At 42.4% G+C, this 20,552-nt stretch overlaps 1 protein-coding gene across 1 annotated transcript in view; it reads right to left on the bottom strand.

The window, feature by feature from the left end:
- CLSTN2 (calsyntenin 2) overlaps positions 1 to 20,552 on the bottom strand; it is a 728,679-nt gene that overhangs the window by 3,978 nt on the left and 704,149 nt on the right. Inside the window, exons 13-17 of the mRNA XM_061168062.1 lie at positions 14,333 to 14,481; positions 9,775 to 9,992; positions 1,819 to 1,989; positions 1,180 to 1,325; positions 928 to 1,051 (exon numbers count right to left, since the gene is read on the bottom strand). Coding sequence (XP_061024045.1) covers positions 928 to 1,051; positions 1,180 to 1,325; positions 1,819 to 1,989; positions 9,775 to 9,992; positions 14,333 to 14,481 — 808 coding nt within the window. The remainder of the gene's footprint in view (positions 1 to 927; positions 1,052 to 1,179; positions 1,326 to 1,818; positions 1,990 to 9,774; positions 9,993 to 14,332; positions 14,482 to 20,552) is intronic.

Below are 20,552 nucleotides of genomic sequence, written 5' to 3'. Positions count from 1 at the left end.
GTCCATCCACATCTCTACAAATGACCCGATTTTGCTCCTCTTTATGCAATACTCCATTGCATATATGTTTGCCACATTCCTCTGTTGACGGACAGTTAGGTTGTTTCATGTCCTGATTATTGTAAACAATGCTGTGATTTGATACTATGTATAAAGTAGATGACTAATGAGAACCAACTCTGTAGCACAGGGAACTGCTCAATGCTCTGTGGTGATCTAAATGGGAAGGAAATCCAGAAAAAGGGGATATCTATCTACGTATAGGTGATTCACTTTTCTGTAGAGTAGAAACTAACACAATATTGTAAAGCAACTATAATCCTATATATATATATATATATATATATATATATATATATATAGACTTAATCATTCCTACCCCATGGGTAGTTGTGAGAAGTAAATGAAATCATCCATGTGAATTTTCACAGAGGCACACAGTAGGTGCTTAATAAATGCACACTCTCTTTTATCTCTTGCTTTTTCCATCAAAGTGTAGGGCAGCTGCCCTGAGAGCCAGGAACTGTGGAGTTAAGTCAGGACAGAGAGAAGTGCCCACCAGACAGGAAGACGATATGCTAAGTGCTGGAACAGAAGGAAGGGTAGGAGCCTTTTCAATATGTTCACATGTGTGTGTGAGCATATGTGAGTTGTTCAGGGAAAGTGCCATGCAGCGCATAGCTTTGAATTAGTCTTAAAAAGATGCTAAACTATACTCCAGCCCTGTGTACGAACATGTTTTATCATCCACTGCCTGTAACTTCTTGTGTACTTGACCAGCTCCCTCCCAAGGCTGTGAGCACCTCAGACCAAGGCTCATAGCTTCTCCATAGCCGGGTGCCTCCTTCAGTTCTGGCTGCTGCACCCTAACTGTTGAGTCACAATGACCACCTGGTATCCTGAGGTCCCTCCCCCCAGGTCACCTACCTGAACTGTGCTGGATGCTAGTCTGGGACTCCGGGTGGTGGATGGACTGGAGGAAGGGTGGCTGTGCGATAAGGTGGTTGACGTGCTCAGTGTCCGAGACTCTGACCTCATGGAGGACACTGACCTGGGAAGAGCAGGGAGAAGGTGCCGCTGACCGGGAGTGGCCGGTGGACCAGTGGTGCAGTTTCCTGAATAAATGAGGGAGTAAATGGGTGAGCTGGGGCTTCCCTCATCACCGCAGGTCTCACTCACCTCCAGGTTGAACTCATTGCTAGTGTAGCGCCCGTTGAGTTCTGAGCACTTGATCCTGAAGCGCCGGGACTCCAGGGCAGCTGGACGCCAGTTGCGGTAACGGATGTGACGCAGCACCTGCTCGTAGCGACTCATGGAGCCCACACCTGTGCCAAGAGACCACACCTGTCATAAGAAGGCAGAAGAGGAGATGCTGTGGAGACAGACTGTGCCTATGGGGAGCGAGGGTCTCCCTGAATTCGGCCAGGGTAAGTGCTTGGCGTGTTTAGGGGCAGACAATGTGGGAAAGCAGAGGTTCCAAGGAACCAATTAAGCTGAAGCACAGATTTTCCATGTAGACTGGCTCTCACTGGAATGTTTGACCTCAATCTGCCAAATGCTGCTGTAATACTTGCTGAGATCAAATATGATAAGAGCAGGCTTCCGCCTGGTTTCTACGGAAGACTTCCCCAGGAATGGAATGGAAGCCAGGACCAGAGGAGGCTGGAGCATCTTGTCCAAAGAAGGGCTAGAAGTCCATGCTTTGAGCTCAAGTGTCCCCTGCTGACCCCCCTCCATGGGTGATGGAGCTCCCATTGCACTCACGACTCCCTGGATGTGAGAGGGGACCACTGGGTCCAGGATTGAGCACCGCCTTACCGTAGATGGAGTAACCTGCTGTGGAGTTGGTGGCGTCCAGGTGTCGCTGGTGGAGCTCATTGTGGTTGAGCTCCAAGCACTCCTCTCTGGGGTCCAAGTCCCCTCCCAGCACTAAAATGTCACAGAAATCTAAGTTGTGAAGCATTTCTTCTAAAACTGCTGATTTGGGGGCTGTGGGAAGAGAGACAATGAAAAATACAGGCATGAGGACAGCGCAGATATTGGCGCCCACACACCCCGTCCTCTTCCGTGTCTGTACCCCAGGTTCAGGCTGGGTCAGGAGGAGAGGCTATAAGTCCCCCCAGGTCACCATCTCTGCTCAGATGGATGTCCAGGCAGCCCCTGAGGTAGGGCAGCATGAATTTGTGTGAAGAGCGTGAATACTGCAGTCAGAAGATGTGAATCTGAGTACTAGCACTGCTCCTGAGAACCTATCTAGTTTACCCATTGATTTCCTCATCCACAAAGAGGGCGAGAGCATTGAGAGGATGGAAAACAGTGTCTGGCCTCTATATGATTTCAGTACCTTTAAACTATGGAATTTTGCACCTTGTTTAATATGTTCTATGTCTCTGGCTTTATAGTCTATGGGAACTTGAATAGAATTTGTATCCCACCATTGTGTGAAAGTTGTATAAATCTTAATTTGTTGAGTTGGTTCATAGTGCTTTTCAGGTCTACTATATCACCTCTACTTTTCTATTCATTCTATTAAGTTTTGATAGTTTGATATTGAAACTCCAACTAAAAATCTTAATTTATCTACCTAAAAAGTAATTGTAATATATAGGGAGCTGCAGTCCATGGGGTCACAAAGAGTTGGATACAACTGAGTGAATGAACAACAAACAATGGAACTATATATAACTTTGTTCTGTATTTTCCAAGTCTCCTGTAAATGTATTATCATGCTTTTATAATTTGAAAAAGAAAAAAGAAAGAAAGAAAAAAAAAACCAAATGGTGTCTGGCACAGAATAGATGCTCAAGAAGAACTGGTCTCCTTTGGGACCAGAGGTGAGTTCCCCTCCATGAGGCTGTCATAGCTTTCCCCACGTGGTTATGGTGTATGTCTCTGTTGTTTCCAGTAGACTCTGAGCGTCTCTGAAGCACTTTGCATGACTGATTCCTCAGTATCTGACCCAGAGGCTGGTAGACACCTGTATTATGACACATTGCTCAAGTGTACACTGTTTATATAATTAAATAAGTAAATTGTTTAGTCTAGTTGGCAAGCTATTGGTCAGCCTAGCTGTCCTTGACTGATATTATGACACCCAAATTTCCCAGAGGATGTCTGAGTACTAGAATGCTGAACAGGTTGGTAGTCCTAAATTAAACTCCTACTTTAAAATAAAAGTGATTTGTGTTTGTGGAGTCTTTGCTTTATGCTAGGCACAGTGCAAAGGAAATCCTGATAGACACTAGAGGAGGTACTATTATTATCTCCATTTCCCTGAGTGGGGAATGGAACATCCATGAACTGGGCTAGATTGCCTGGGGTTACACAGACAGCTGGGGAGGAGCTGGATGGCAACCATGACCTTCTTATTTTTTAAAGATTTTTTTGATGTGGACCATTTTTAAAGTCTTTATTGAAGTTGTTATAATATTGCCTCTGTTTTATGTGGGTTTTTTCCTTGTTGTTGTTGTTTGTTTTTTGGTTTTTTTCTGGCTAAGAGGCATGCGAGCTTTTAGCTCCCTGACCAGAGAACAAACCTGCACCCCCTGCATTGGAAGGCAAAGTCTTTTTTTTTTTTTCATTATTTTTATTAGTTGGAGGCTAATTACTTAACAATATTGTAGTGGTTTTTGCCATACATTGACATGAATCAGCCATGGATTTACATGTGTTCCCCATCCTGATCCCCCCTCCCACCTCTCTCCCCACCCCATCCCTCTGGGTCTTCCCAGTGCACCAGCCCTGAGCACTTGTCTCGTGCATCCAACCTGGGCTGGTTTCACCCTTGATAGTATACTTGTTTCAGTGCTATTCTCTCAGAACCTCCCACCCTCGCCTTTTCCCACAGAGTCCAAAAGTCTGTTCTGTACATCTGTGTCTCTTTTTCTGTTTTGCATATAGGGTTATCATTACCATCTTTTTAAATTTCATATATATGCGTTAGTATACTGTATTGGTCTTTATCTTTCAGGCTTACTTCACTCTGTATAATGGGCTCCAGTTTCATCCATCTCATTAGAACTGATTCAAATGATTTCTTTTTAATGGCGGAGTAATATTCCATGGTGTATATGTACCACAGCTTCCTTATCCATTCGTCTGCTGATGGGCATCTAGGTTGCTTCCATGTCCTGGCAATTATAAACAGTGCTGTGATGAACATTGGGGTGCACATGTCTCTTTCCGATCTGGTTTCCTCAGTGTGTATGCCCAGGAGTGGGATTACTGGGTCATATGGCAGTTCTATTTCCAGTTTTTTTAAGGAATCTCCACACTGTTTTCATATAGTGGCTGTACTAGTTTGCATTCCCACCAACAGTGTAAGAGGGTTCCCTTTTCTCCACACCCCCTCCAGCATTTATTGCTTGTAGACTTTTGGATAGCAGCCATCCTGACTGGCGTGTAATGGTACCTCATTGTGGTTTTGATTTGCATTTCTCTGATAATGAGTGATGTTGAGCATCTTTTCATGTGTTTGTTAGCCATCTGTATTTCTTCTTTGGAGAAATGTCTGTTTAGTTCTTTGGCCCATTTTTTGATTGGGTCATTTATTTTTCTGGAATTGAGCTTCAAGAGTTGCTTGTATATTTTTGAGATTAATCCTTTGTCTGTTGCTTCGTTTGCTATTATTTTCTCCCATTCTGAGGGCTGTCTTTTCACCTTGCTTATAGTTTCTTTGTTGTGCAAAAGCTTTTAAGTTTAATTAGGTCCCATTTGTTTATTTTTGCTTTTATTTCCAATATTCTGGGAGGTGGGTCATAGAGGATCTTGCTGTGATTTATGTCAGAAAGTGTTTTGCCTGTGTTCTCCTCTAGGAGTTTTATAGTTTCTGGTCTTACATTTAGATCTTTAATACATTTTGTATTTATTTTTGTGTATGGTGTTAGAAAGTTCTAGTTTCATTCTTTTACAAGTGGTTGACCAGTTTTCCCAGCACCACTTGTTAAAGAGGTTGTCTTTTTTCCATTGTATATCCTTGCCTCCTTTGTCGAAAATAAGGTGTCCGTAGGTATGTGGATTTATCTCTGGGCTTTCTATTCTGTTCCATTGATCTATATTTCTGTCTTTGTGCCAGTACCATACTGTCTTGTTGACGGTGGCTTTGTAGTAGAGCCTGAAGTCAGGCAGGTTGATTCCTCCAGTTCCATTGTTCTTTCTCAAGATTGCTTTGGCTATTCAAGGTTTTTCGTATTTCCATACAAATAGTGAAATTATTTGTTCTAGTTTACTGAGGGTAGCTTGATAGGGATTGCATTGAATCTGTAGATTGTTTGGGGTAGTGTAGCCATTTTGACAATATTGATTCTTCCAATCCATGAACATGGTATATTTCTCCATCTATTTTTGTCCTCTTTGATTTCTTTCATCAGTGTTTTATAATTTTCTATATATAGGTCTTCTGTTTCTTTAGGTAGATATACTCCTAAGTATTTTATTCTTTTTGTTGCAATGGTGAATGGTATTGTTTCCTTAATTTCTCTTTCTGTTTTCTCATTGTTAGCATATAGGAATGCAAGGGATTTCTGTGTGTTAATTTTATATCCTGCAACATTACTGTATTCATTGATTAGCTCTAGTAATTTTCTGGTAGAACTTTAGGCTTTTCTATGTAGAGGATCATGTCGTCTGCAAACAGTTAGAGTTTTACTTCTTTCCTATCTGGATTCCTTTTATTTCTTTTTCTGCTCTGATTGCTGTGGCCAACACTTCCAAAACTATGTTGAATAGTTGTGGTGAGAGTAGGCACCCTTGTCTTGTTCCTGACTTTAAGGGAAATGCTTTCAATTTTTCACCATTGAGGATAATGTTTGCTGTGGGTTTGTCATATATAGCTTTTATTATGTTGAGGTATGTTCCTTCTATTCCTGCTTTCTGGAGAGTTTTAATCATAAATGGATGTTGAATTTTGTCAAAGGCTTTTTCTGCATCTGTTGAGATAATCATATGGTTTTTTATCTTTCAATTTGTTAATGTGGTGCATTACATTGATCGATTTGCGGATATTAAAGAATCCTTGCATTCCTGGGATAAAGCCCACTTGGTCATGATGTATGATCTTTTTAATATGTTGTTGGATTCTGTTTGCTAGAATTCTGTTAAGGATTTTTGCATCTATGTTTATCAGTGATATTGGCCTGTACTTTTCTTTTTTTGTGGCATCTTTGTCTGGTTTTTGGTATTAGGGTGATGGGCCTCATAGAATAAGTTTGGAAGTTTGCCTTCTTCTGCAATTTTCTGGAAGAGTTTGAGTAAGATAAGTGTTAGCTCTTCTCTAAATTTTTGGTAGAATTCATCTGTGAAGCCATCTGGTCCTGGGGTTTTGTTTGCTGGAAGATTTCTGATTACAGTTTCGATTTCCTTGCTTGTGATGGGTCTGTTAAGATCTTCTATTTCTTCCTGGTTCAGTTTTGGAAAGTTATACTTTTCTAAGAATTTGTCCATTTCTTCTAAGTCGTCCATTTTATTGGCATATAGCTGCTGGTAGTAGTCTCCTATGATCTTTGTATTTCAGAGTTGTCTGTTGTGATCTCTCCATTTTCATTTCTAATTTTGTTGATTTGGTTCTTCTCCCTTTGTTTCTTAATGAGTCTGGCTAACGGTTTGTTAATTTTATTTATCTTTTCAAAAAACCAGCTTTTAGCTTTGTTGATTTTTGCTACGGTGTCTTTTGTTTCTTTTGCATTTATTTCTGCCCTAATTTTTAAGATTTCTTTTCTTCTACTAACCCTGGGGTTCTTCATTTCTTCCTTTTCTAGTTGCTTTAGGTGCAGAGTTAGGTTATTTATTTGACTTTTTTCTTGTTTCTTGAGGTAAGCCTGTATTGCTATGAACCTTCCCCTTAGCACTGCTTTTACAGTGTCCCACAGGTTTGGGGTTGTTGAGTTTTCATTTTCATTCATTTCTGTGCATATTTTGATTTCTTTTTTGATTTCTTCTATGATTTGTTGGTTATTCCGAAGTGTGTTAGTTAGCCTTCATGTGTTGGAATTAGGAAGGCAAAGTCTTAATCACTGGACCACCAGTTCGTGTGTGCTAAGTTGCTTCAGTCATTTCTGATTTGTGACCCTATGGACCATAGTCCTCCAGGCTCCTCCATCCATGGGATTCTCCAGGCAAAAATACTGGAGTGGGTTACCATGCCCTCCTCCAGGGGATCTTCCTGACCCCAGGGAACCCACATCTTTCATGTCTCCTGCATTGGCTAGTTCTTTACCATCTTGGGAAGCCCCACTGGACCACCAGGGAAGTCCCCAGCCATGACTTTCTGATTTCACACTTTGTGACAGTCTCAGCCTCTGGGCCATTGCTCTTCAAATGTTTTTGATGTTGCAGGCATTTATTAAAAAAATTTGTGAACTGAGATCATGTAAATAAGTATATTTATTCATTAAGCAGACTGTTGTATTTTGTGCATGATAAAACATTTATGAAAACAGAAATTTTAAAAGGATTCACAAAAGATGAGAGCTATTTTGAAATAATTATTTTATTTTGTTTAACTTTTAAGGAATACCCAACATATTTTTTATTCTCACTGGATATATGTTGTTAATAAATAATTCCATATGCTTAATTTTAAAATGCTTGCCAGTGTCAATGGCTTTATGTATTGTTGGCAAAATATAAAAGCACATTAATAAATACTTAACAAGGTCTATTATTAATAATGGTGCACATATATCTCTCTTTCAAATGGCATATGGTTTCTGGGGTTTCTCTGGAGCTATATCCTTCTGAGTCAGGTTGGGTCATCCTTGCTTCTAGGACCCCACGTGAGTGACTGATTGCTCCCCCTAGGCAGAGGTGTGTTGACGCCACTATCTTCTCTTGTTCTCTCATGCTTGCATAATGGGCTAAATATTCCATTGGCAGTTTCCCTGATTCCCACTGCCCTAAGGGGACTGTTCTGGGCTGAGGAACTTACTGGAAAATCAGCCGTGGTTAGTCCTGGAGGAGCTCCTTGTCTGGTTGTTAGTAAATAGATAATCACCAACCATGAGCTTGCCAATGTGTGTGAGAGGGAGCCTTAGTGGTTGGGGGGTATACAGAGTGGTTAGAGGTGTATAGTCTGGGGTCAGGCTGGGGGCTGACCCAGTGGTTGGGGGCTGCCCTCTGGAGGAGACATTGAAAGTAGACTGTTTTTTTTCAGTAATAATAGGGAATAGGACAGAGAAGGACCTTCCAGGCCAAGGACAGACCATGAGCAGATGTGTAAACTAACACAGAGGTGTTGGGGGAGAGAGGGGTGTGTGTGTCGCTGGCACTGAAACAGCGCAGTAAGTGAATCCATGGGGGTAGAAGAAGGATGGTGGAGAGGGTCACTGGTGGAAGTGCCACTAGCCTGCTTGTTTACGGCACCCACAATAATGACTATTCTTACAACCATGAGAGTAAAATTTTAAAAGTACTGATAATAGCTCTCAGGCACTTGACTACATGTTTTGCACGCACTTCTCATAAATAGAGGGTGACACATGGACCCATATAATTGCTTGTCTCTAGATTACCGTATGCTGATGTCAGGCCTCGAGAATTCAGATACTCTTAGCTATGGCCTACAGCCCCTGCAATCAGAGTCTCTTCTTTTTCTGTCTGATGAGGACCAGAGGGAAGATCACATGACCTAATGCACCTTGGAATGTAACTGGAAAATGGTTCTGCCCAGCCAGTTGGCCCAACACCATCTATTTTTGTGAGCTTAGAAGGACAGCCTTGCCAGGCATCCCATTCCTAGGGACCAGCATGGATTAAGGCAGTGGGTAATTAGGATTATTATAGGAGCAGCCCTTTAGGGACTCAGGCCCACTGGCACTAGCACATCATTAGCAGCTGCTTTTGGAGGCAGAGATGGAGAGTTGAAAATATTGGAAGAGGAGGCAAAGATGGTTCTCAAACATATTCTCCCCGTAGCTCTGGCCCCAGAGGTTTCCTGCCTTCTTTCTTTATCTTTCCATCCTTCTTCCCCTACCAGCTGAATACACTATAGATTTCAGATCAATGCAGTGTTTCTTCCTAGCAGGTAATTCAAATTACTTTTACTGAATGGCCCTCCCAACAATGAAACCACTGGAAAGAACAATTGCAAAGTTCCCTGAGAGTTGAGAGTGATATTACTGAAGCATGTTTCTTCATGATTCTTTAGCTTTTCTTCTGATCACCAGAATGATACATGCCTACTATAGACCATTTTGCAGCTGTAGAAAAGTGAACAGTAGAAACAAATGTGCTCTCCTGCTTCTCAGAGAATATCACTGTTATCCCTAGGTGTGTTTCCTTCTGGGCATTTTTCTATGTATTTTTTTTTTTTTTCTTGACATAGTTGTTATCAGTATGTGTGTAGATACTCTGTAATTCACTTCTTGCTTTTTTTTTTTTTAAACTTACAGTTTGGCATAAGTGCCTCCCCTCCAGCATCATACCTCTTATGTGTTGTTGTAGTTCAGTCACTATGGTGTGTTTACTCTTTGTGACCCCATGGACTGCAGCATACCAATTCGTGTTTGTCTTTCAACCATCTCCCTGAGTTTGCTCAAACTCGTGTCCATTGACCCAGTGATGCCATGGCATCACCTCTTATGTGAGGGTACCACAATTTGCTAAGGCATTCACTCCCCCTGTTATTTATCTGCATTATCTCCAGGATTTTTTGTTCTGTTATAAATTACCCCACTATGGTGAACAATACTGTTGTCCTGAAGTGTGATTTGATAAGAAACATACTTTATGTGAGAATTTAAGGTCTACCACCCCTTGACTCAGTGTATGCACCTGTACCTGTGGTCTTCAAGTCACTGGGAGCCTCAGCTTTGGCAAAGGTGCTCACAATCTTGATGTCAGGGAAGAGGATCACCCCTCTGGTACTTTGAAACTGGGCAGCGGGTCTCCAGAAGCGGTCTGTGCCGTGGAGGGTAATCTGGGGCTCGACTGCCTGCAGCACCATCACGTAGGCATCCATGTCAGGGATGCTGATACACACATCTTCTCCAAAGCACCTGGGGAAACAGCAATCATTGCTGAAATTATCCAATATGGACAAGTATACCTGCAACCACCTCTGGCCTTCAATGAGACATCCTGACTGCTTGAGAGCCTCTGACGACGTCAGCAGACATTCAAATTTAAAGTTACATTATTGACTCAAGTGCTAAAGAATCCCCCTGCAGTGCAAGAGACATAAGAGACAGTGTTCGATCCCTGGGTCAGAAAGATCTCCTGGAGGAGGAAATGGCAACCCACTCCAGTATTCTCACCTGGGAAATAACATGTTTAGTGGAGTCTGGTGGACTACAGTGCACAGGGTCACAAAGAGTCAGACATGACTGAGCATGAACACATAGTCAAAACTACTAGCAACCTGGGAGAAATGGGAATTTTCTATACCCAGCAACAAGTAACCATTAAACCTTTAATTATCCTTTAACAGAGTAATCAACAGCAACATTAATTAGACAACAACTGCTTGCTCTGTGCATAAGGATTTAGTAAACAAGTTGTCGTCTCGCTGGTTAGTTACAGCCATCTTACTAGGTGAGACCCCAGGGCTAGTCTCCCCTGTCTGCTGGAGCAGTGTATATGTTCTTTATGAGGATATCACACACATGCATGCCTGTTCCAGATGTACCAGCAGACTGCTATTATAACCACACTCCTTAGTCCTGATATACTGCCACAAAAATGTCTGGGAGCCAGGGTGGTGTGACAAGAGCAAAGCTTGGGAAGTGAGACAGGCAAGGGTCCACATCCGACTCTGCCACTCCTGGGCTCGGAGAATCTGGGCAGGGAGCACGACTGCTGCGAACCTCCATCTCTTTATCTATACAATGGGACAATAATTATCTTATAGTAGTAAGGCTTGAGTGCAGGTGCCGTGTAGATAGGAAGCCACCCAAGAGCCTGCATCGTGGTTGGAGCTCAGTAAATGCTGACAGACTAACACTCTTTTCAGACCTCATCAGGCATGCGTGTCACTGGCATACTCTGCTGCTCCTTGCGACCAAGACCCAGGCTACATGGGGAACCCTAGGGTCTAGATGTATGCTCTGGGAGTGATAGTGGATTCCAGCTGGTGGCAGTCATCAACTTACATCCTTTGGCAAGGTTCCTGGGGGCAGGATAGGCTGAGCCACTCCATCTTCTTCTCCAGGGTGGGCTAGGTGTGGGCGTGGTGGTGGGCTCTTGCTCCCACTTGTTTTTTGGCCTTTGTGGCACCAGCAGCCCCTCTCCTTGCCAGTTTATGGAAGCCTGGTCCTAGAGCTAGAGACCAGCAGTCTGGTCTCTCTTCTTCACTACAGTGTAGGCCTGACCTGGAGGTCAGCTACCTCCTCCCTGTTGTAGCCTCCAGGGATGGCCTTTAGTGTGGAGGTGGAGCACTTTCTCCATCACTAGAACTGTTGGATGTATTTGCCATCTGTGAGCTCTGTTTTGGCATCTGTCCCAGGCCCCAGCAACCTGGTAGGCAGCAGACCCATCTTTCCCACCCTTCTTGCTGTCTTTCTGGGTCCTCCTAATGGCTCCAGGTGCCAGGTGATTCCCTTTGTGCTTCTCAGGAGTTTTTCTGGGATCCCTTTCCTAGCTGCCCTCCCACACAGATGTTTGGCTGAGAAACATTTTGATAGACCAGAAAAGGTGTTATCTAAATGTCACAGTGATAACCTCATCTCCTTAATTTAACTCTGATCCCTGGGGACAAGAACTATGCCTTCTGTTTCTCTCACATACTTATGGTATTTAGGAACTCTATCAAGGCTAGGTTGGTTAATTTAATTCAATTAATAAACATTTGTGAAGCATGATACTATATATAGAAAAATCTTAAAGATGCTACCAAAATCTATGAGAACTAATAAGTGAATTCAGTAAATTGCAGGATACAAAATTAATATGCAGAAATCTGTTGCATTTCTATACACTAACAACAATCAGAAAAAGAAAAAGTAAACCATTTACAATTGCATCAGAAAGAATAAAATACCTAGGGATAAATCTAATTAAGAAGGTAGAATATCTGTACTCAGAAACTGCAAAACACTGATGAAAGAAATTAAAGATGTTGCAAACAAATGGAAAGTTATGTATGGCATGTTCATGGATTGGAAGAATTAATATTATTAAAGTGACCATCCAAAGCAATCTACAGATTCAATGCAATCTCTATCACAATGCCAAGGGTATTTTTTTTTTTTAACTAAACTGGAACAAAAAATTCTAAAATTTGTATAAAACCTTAAAAGATCTCAAAAAGCCAAAACAATCTTGACAAAGAGGAACAAAGCTGAAGTCACTGAAGTCATTCCCTGACTTCAGACTCTGCTGCCAATCTAGAGTGATCCGAACAGGTAAGGTACTGGCACAAAGAAAGACATGTAGATCAATGCAATGGAATAGAGAGCTCAGAACTGAGCTCATGCAGAGATGGTCAATTAATAAATGACAGAGGAGGCAAAAATATAAAATGAGGAAAAGACAGCTTCTTCAATAAATGATGTTGGAAAAACTGGACAGGTACATGCAAAAGAAACAAACTGGACTACTTTCTCACATCATACACAAAAATAAACTCAGAATGAGTAAGACCCAAAACCATAAAACTCCTAGAAGAAACACAGGAAGTATGTTTCTTTGACTTCGGTCTCAGCAATATTATTTTGGATCTGTCTCCTCAGGCAACGGAAACAAAAGCAAAAATAAACACATGAGACAATATCCAACTAAAAAACTTTTGCACAGTGAAGGAAACTCTCAACAATATAAAAAGGCAGCCTAATGAATGGGAGAAGATATTTGCAAATGACGTATACAGTAAAGGGGACTTCCCAGGTGGTACGGTGGTAAAGAATCCGCCTCCCAATGCAGGAGACGCAGGAGACGCAGGAGATGTGGGTTTGATCCCTGGGTTGGGAAGATCCCCTGGGGAAGGAAATGGCAACCCACTTCAGTATTCTTGTCTGGAAAATTCCATGCACACAGGAGCCTGGTGGGTTGTAGACCATGGTGTCACAAAGAGTCAGACACAACTGAGCACACACACTATACAGTAAGGGGTTAACATCCAAAATATGCAAAGGACTCATACAACTCTACAGCAAAAAACAGAGAACCCAACTGAAAGATGGGCAGAGGACATGAATAGATATTTTTTCAAAGATTTACAGATGGCTGACAGACACATGAAAAGATGTTCAATATCACTAATCATCAGGGAAATGTGAATCAAAACCACTAGGTATCACCTCACCCCTATCATAATGGCTAATAGCAAAAATAAATAATAAGTGTTGGTGAGGAGGTAGAGTAAAGGAAGCCTCTATGCACTACTGGTGGGAATGCAAATTGGTGCTGCCACTGTGGTAAACAGTATGGAGGGTCCTCATAAAAACTAAACATAGAATTGCTATATAATCCAGCAATTTCATTTCTGAGTATTTTCCTGAACAGTGCTAATTTGATAAGATATATGCACACTAATGTTCACTGCAGCATTATTTACATTCATTAACTATGATATGGAAGCAGTCTAACTGTCCAAGGATAGATAGATAAAGAAGATGTGGATTTGTATATTTATGGTAAATACATATTTGTGTGTATATCTATATAGTATATATATTTAAAATATAATTATACAGACATAATTTATATAGTATATTTATATAGTATATATCTAATATATATATTAATGCTATAGCAATAATAAATTATATATATATAATATATATACAATGGAATATTACTAAGTCATAGAAAGAATAAAATCTTACAGTTTGCAACAATATGAATAGAGGATGTTATGTTAAGTGACATAAGTCAGACAGAGAAAGACTGTAGGATTTCACTTATATGTGGAATCTAAAAAAACAAACAAAACCAGATTCATAGATACAGAGAACAAACAGATGGTGGCCAGGAGGGTGGGGGTTGGCGTTGGGGTGAAATATGTGAAGGAGGTTAAGAGGTACGCACCTCCAGTTATAAAATAAAAGATCCACAGGGATGTGACATACAGCATAAGGAATATGCTCAACAGCATTGTAATAACTTTGTATAGTGACATATGATTACCAGATTTATCATGGTTATCATTTCATAATGTATGCAAATGTCAGATCACTATGCAGTACACCTAAAACTAACATAGTATTTTATATCAATTATATTTCACTTAAAAACAAAACCAAACAAAAGGAGAACACAAATCCATTGGGGTGGCCTCAAAGGGACAGTAGAGAAGCTGCCAGCAGCTAAAGAGAGGTGAACCCTAGTTTGCAAGAGAATATTCCCCAGGGACTATCCCTGATGCCTTGGCTGGGCCCCAGGCTGCCCAGTGTCCACTCACTGGACTTTGGAAGAGACTTTCAGGCGCCGCACACCCGCAGTTGGGAACTGCCTGGAGTTGATGTAGGAGACCTTCTGGAGGGCACGGTTGATATTTCCGATGTCATCACCTTCCATCACCAGGACAGACTGCGAGGGGTTGAAATGATACTGGAAGACAGGGGTATCACAGGAGAGAATGGTCAGTCATGTTCACAGTTCCACAGAGACCCTCCATCTCCATACAAAGGCCACTGAGGCATCTCCAGAGCTTGTGGAAGTGTGGCAGCTGTGTGCACAGTGGCTGTTTTAATCCCTCAAACAATCTCGACTCTCCGCTGGTGGACTTTGGAACTCTCCACTGTAAGATACCCTGGGATTATAAACTGGTAATACCACCCGGAGCCACAGGATCAATCCTTTTTAGTCATCATGCTCCTGTGGTCCAGCCTTTGGCGGGCTCATGCTCAAGGCTACTATGAGGTCCTTCTCAGAAACTTTCAGCTCCTGGACTGCCCACCGCTTCAGCTGACAGCCTGGAAACCAGGGGCTTCAGCTCCTTTTGCTGTCTTGACTTTGACCTTGAACTGCTCCTCCATTCACCCTGCACTCCACTTCCTCACCCCATGTCCCATCGTTTCAGCTTCCAGTTGTAAAGTTCATTTTTAAGTTAATGGCCTTCTCTCTCTCTTAGATCTGATTCTTGATCTTGCCTTCTTGGTGCTAAACTTTGGCTTCCCAGGACTTCTAATCACTTGATATTTACACACCTGTCAGCTGCCTATCTGTCCCATTTGGGGTCCCTGGTATCACACATTCAGTGAAGGTCAGGGGGCTCTGATGCTCCCCACTGAGTCACTTGGGTTCTCTAACCAGATAAACTCAATCCAAACTTCTATCTCTTCCATGGTATTATTCCATCCTCCAGCAGTTACTTTATTTTTGAATGAAGCATGGAGAACCGCCTTTGTACTAATCTGAGTTACTGACCCTTGACACACTTCTGAGTAATAACTATTAGGAACTACTATCTATAATATGTCAGGGACTTATCTGTGGACTCAGATTTTTTATCCAGTACTCGTGTCATAGGAAAGAGAGACGTGGATATATTTTAATGTAGCTACTTGCCAACAATTATTTATATTTTTGAATAGATAACATATCCACATGGTTCAAATATATATATGGATATATGCGTGTATATATGTGGGGCTTCCCTGGTGGTTCAGTGATAAAGAACTTGCCTGTCAATGCAGGAGACATGGATTTGATCCCGGGGTAGGAAGATCCCGTGGAGAAGGAAATGGCAACCCACTCCAGTATTCTTCCTGGAAAATCCCATGGACAGAGAAGCTTGGAAGACTACAGTCCATGGGATCGCAAAGAGTCAGACATGACTGAACGACTAGACAACAACAACGGTGTGTGTGTGTGTGTGTGTGTGTGTGTGTGTGCGCGCACGCGTGCATGTGCACGCGCACGTGTTTGTATGCTAAGTGAAACTGTCCATCTTATTTTTATCTCCTGTGAAACTAATTTCCCCAACCCCATCCCACAGGTGATTGCTGTTCCATTAATTTCTTAGTGACAAATTGCATTATTATTCATAATTAGTTATTTCTCCTCCTAGGGAAAGGCTTATACAAGCCTGTCAATAGGTTTGATCATGTAACTTATGGTACCCTTCTACAGGATATACATTTTTGTCCTGTTGCACTCAATAGTGATCATGTGACTTGCTTGGCTATCAAAAAGTGGGCCAGTGTGTTATTTGGTTCACAACTTGGGTGGAAGATTTAACAGCCAGTTAATTCATGGTGCCATGTCCCTTTCCCTCTGCCATGAAACTTGCAAAGTTCCCCAATGGTCTAACAGCCTGGGTCTCACAGTGAGGTGGGTATGGATAAGAGTTGCAGCTAATCTTTAGCAGACATGAAGTGTGCACAATAAAAAAAAAATTCTATATATTCCATTGAAATTTTAAAGTCATTTGTTACTGCAGCATAACATAGCCTATCCTGACAGTTATATTTAAGGATTTAATGAATGTGTAATCAATGAATATAGATTCCCATTTTTCTTCTTTCTTCCACCAAAGATAGCTGGTTACATGCTATACTGTACTTTGCTTTTTCACTTAGCTTGTGTCTTAGAGGTCTTTTCTTTTCTTTTTTTAAAGTTGTATAATATTATTTAACATTAAATAATCTAACCAGTCTTCTAATATGAACATTTGGGTTGTTTCCAATCTTCTACTAATAATGCCACAGTGAATAATCTTTTATATATAACAATTTTAAAGTGTGTAAATATATCTGTAGAATAAATTCCTGTGAGTGAAATTGCTAGGTCAAAGGGTATATGCAGTTTAAATTTTAACAATGTTGCCAAATCTCTCTTTGCTAGGGATTATATCACTATACCCTCCCTCTCATGGTGTATGAGAATGCTCTTTTCTCAAAACCTCAACAGAAGAGCATGCTGTCAAACTTTAGGATTTTTGCCAATCTGACAGGTGATAAATACTATCTTGTGTAGTTTTATTTTGCAGTGCTCTTTCCAGGAAGTAGACTCAGTATATTCTGAAGGATTTAAGGGAAACATCTATTTTAGCTTTTCCCTGATATGACCTGGATGTCTTCACAAGAGTTTCTCATTCTGTGTCTGGACCCCACTAGGATGTAGAGTCTCATGAGCACTGTGGAGCCATTGCACATGGCAACCCACTCCAGTGTTCTTGCCTGGAAAATGCCTTGGTCAGCGGAGCCTGGTGGGCTATAGACCATGGGGTTGCAAAGTTGGACACGACTGAGCACACACAACACACATGGTGGCCCCCAGCCAACAGATGCTTAATCTCTGTCTCTTTCAAGTATCATGCTAGTGTTTCATTGTTATGTTCTCCTTAAAGCCTCCCTGGCTTCCCTCACTTATGTCCCCACTGGGTTCCTATAGTGCCTATGAAATGGTTTGTTGTTGTTTAGTCACTAAGTCATGTCTGACTCTTTTGGGACCCCATGGACTGTAGCCCAGCAGGCTCCTCTGTCCATGGGATTTCCCAGGCAAGAATACTGGAGTGCATTGCCATTTCCTTCTCAGGGGGAGCTTCCTGACCCAAGGATTCAACCTGCGACTTCTTCATTGTCAGGAGGATTCTTTACTACTGAGCTACTTGGGAAGCTCACATGATGATAGTATAATTATAGTGCAGTGACCATGCACTGAGGACGGGAGCTGTGACTCTTATCCCTGAATCTCAGAACCTCATCCTGAGTGCCCAGAAGCCCCTGTTAGATGAATGAGTGAATGGTCTTCCAACCCATATTTTACTCAGTATTTTTCTTATTACTCCCCAAAAGGACTTTTTTTCGTCACTTGTCTTTTCAGTCAAGCCTTGGAGCAAATCATCATCAGTGCTTCCCAAACCGTGTTCTGCTTTCCTTCCCGGGCTTCCCACCTGCAGGTGGGCCGTGTGGCTGTCTGCCCAATGGCATGCGAGAGGAAGTGATGCAGCCACTCTGGGCTGAGGTAGTGGAGAGCCCTGCTGGATGCCCCAGCTGTTTTCTTTATCAACTCTGGTGTTCTAGGTAGAAAGCCTACCTCATTTCCCTGACTTAGGGTGGGAGAAAAATAAACTTTTAAGCACTAAGTGATAGAGTTTTCAAGTCATTTGCCATTGCAATTGTTTGATCCGTTAGAAGAATTCAGCCCTTCCTTCCCAGGCAAGAGTCATGTCCCCCAAGGCTATGTGGTACTTTTGAAAGGTCATGGGCTGTGTAGACTTTGTACCCCAGGTCCAGAACGAGCTACAGAATACAGCTTGGGACTGTTCATTTCCCCTTTCTGGACTTCATTTCTTCATTGAAAATAATGGGGATATTAATATCTACCTGTCTGGAGCTTAAGTAAGATAATGTATATAAAGTATCTAGCACTTAAAAAAAGGTACTCATTCTATAATAGTTTTTATTATAATTCTTAATACTGTAAATATTTCTGCACTGAGGCTTTGCCTATGCTGGTACCATTGCCTTCACTGTTCATCGTTCCCTGTGATCCAGTTTTCTCCCATCCTCAAAGCCCTGAGCAGAGTCTCTCTGAGCTGTGACATGTGGTCCCAAGCACTGTTCCCTGTGTTGGATTTGGGAGCCTACGGGCATATGCACAGCCTTTGGGTGATGCTACAGTGGGCCCCCAGCTGGCTTCTCTCTTGCTGGGGCTGACTCACTAGCTTAGAGTGCTCAGCTGCGGAGATGCCACACACTGGTGAATCATCAGTAGTTCGCAGTGTTTTACAAATCATCCACTTCTGATCTGAGCAGATTCAAAGTCATTCTTCTAAACATACCACTTAAGTTTCTATGTTTTCCCCTGCCCTCATCTCTACCATCCCTGCTATGGAAGTCTTCTGGTGCTTTTGCTGTCTATCTCCTCCCCCAGCAGATTGCAAGCACCTCCAGGGCAGGATCGGCTGACTTTGTCAGCATCACCACAGGTCCAGTACACAATAAGCATGAGACAAGATGATGTCCCCTGCAGAAAAGGCTGATTTCTGAGCCTTGCATGAGGCCAGCATAGGAAAATCAAGCAGTGCTTCCAGAGGAATGGACTGGCAGCAACCCGTGGCATCAGCATCAGCAGAAGGCATTCCCACTGCAGGCTCCTTGAGAGAGGATGGGTTAGGGAATGTGTCGGATCTCTGATGAATACACAGTTCTAATGAATACACAATTCTGGCTTCCAGAGCGTCCCAAAGACTGCCACAGGACATAAGGTGGGCTCTGGCCTAGCCATCAACACATTTTCTTACAAGATCAATAAAATCCTCCACTAGAGTAGGTTTTGTTTGTGTGCTTGTGTTGTCTTTTGTGGCATGACTAAAGGTCCAGCTCTGGTACTACAGGACACAGAATGGTATTGGCATTACCACAGGGGCAGGCGATGGCTTTTGGGAATCAGCGCTCACTCAGCCTGGAAAGCTGGTCTGTAGCCAGTGGTTCCTTTTTTTGAATCAAGGAGTGATTAGACAGATGGCCTTTGCAGAACGGTCAGCTGTCCTGGAGGGTCAGGCTGGGACATCAGTGAAGTCCCTGCCCAAAGCCCTGGCCTGTTCTTGGGGAACAGACTGGCCATGGCACTCTGGGCATGTTACCCTTCCCTTGGGCACCTGCCAGCTTTTCTGTGCTGGGCCAGAGGAAGATTCACCACAATAGAGGCTATTCTGTTGCAAATATCACCCAGACTGACTTTTCAAAAGAAGCTGGGGCAGCAGCAATGCCCACTGCAAGGTCAACCCATCAGGAGAAGGGAACTGATTTGTTCAGAGCCTATTTAACAGGTTTTCTAGGGGAGATTTGTATCTATACCTCATCTATATGGATATCTTTGCTATATCTGATATATAAATATATGTACGAATATATAAAATATATGTATTATTCAATTCTTACATTGCTGCACAATGATATTAAGTCCATTTTACACATGAGGGAATTGGGGTTTAAAGGATTAAAGTACCTTGCCCAAGGTCACCCTGCTCAGAAATATCCATACTGTGCTTTGAATCTAGAAGTGTTTTGTCCCAAAGTTCTTTCCCACACTTCCACACCAGAGACGACAAATTGGCAGGGATGAGGCTATGAAAATCAGAAGCAGATTTTCCTCAGGAATGTGGCGATTCCACTGTGTTTTATGAGTACATAACAGCAACCACCTTGGCCATTTACTCACTCCAGACAAGCTGGTGAAATATCCAGAAATGCACATTTTCCAGAGGAAAACAAGTGAGAAGAGGAACCCGCCTGGGTCCATGTGAGCAATCAAGATATTTCCTTAGTTCGTGGGAGGCTCTGGCTTCTTTGGACTAGCCAGAAAGGAAGGAGGAGTCTGGGAGCCAGCAGGGAAAACACTGCATGCGTGCTCAGTTGCTTCAGTCACGTCTGAAACTCTTTGCGATCCCATGGACCATAGCCTGCCAGGCTCCTGTGTCCATGGGATTCTCAAGGCAAGAATACTGGAGTGGGTTGTCATGCCCTTCTCCAGGGGATCTTCCCAACCCAGGGATTGAACCTGAGTCTCCTGCTGTCTCCTGCATTGCAGGCAGATTCTTTATCCCTGAGCCACCAGGGAAGCCTAGAGAAAACACTAGTCATTATTCAAAAACAAAATGAGGGATAATAGGGAATACAGGTAGGAAGCAATTTTAATCATTTTCAAGAATGTCTTCTAATCTGAGCTGT

The sequence above is a fragment of the Dama dama genome, chromosome 19 (assembly GCF_033118175.1).
Source record: "Dama dama isolate Ldn47 chromosome 19, ASM3311817v1, whole genome shotgun sequence".
Taxonomy (NCBI): domain Eukaryota; kingdom Metazoa; phylum Chordata; class Mammalia; order Artiodactyla; family Cervidae; genus Dama; species Dama dama.
The sequence above is the reverse complement of the archived record's forward strand: the minus strand, read 5'-3'. Positions and strand labels throughout refer to the sequence as shown.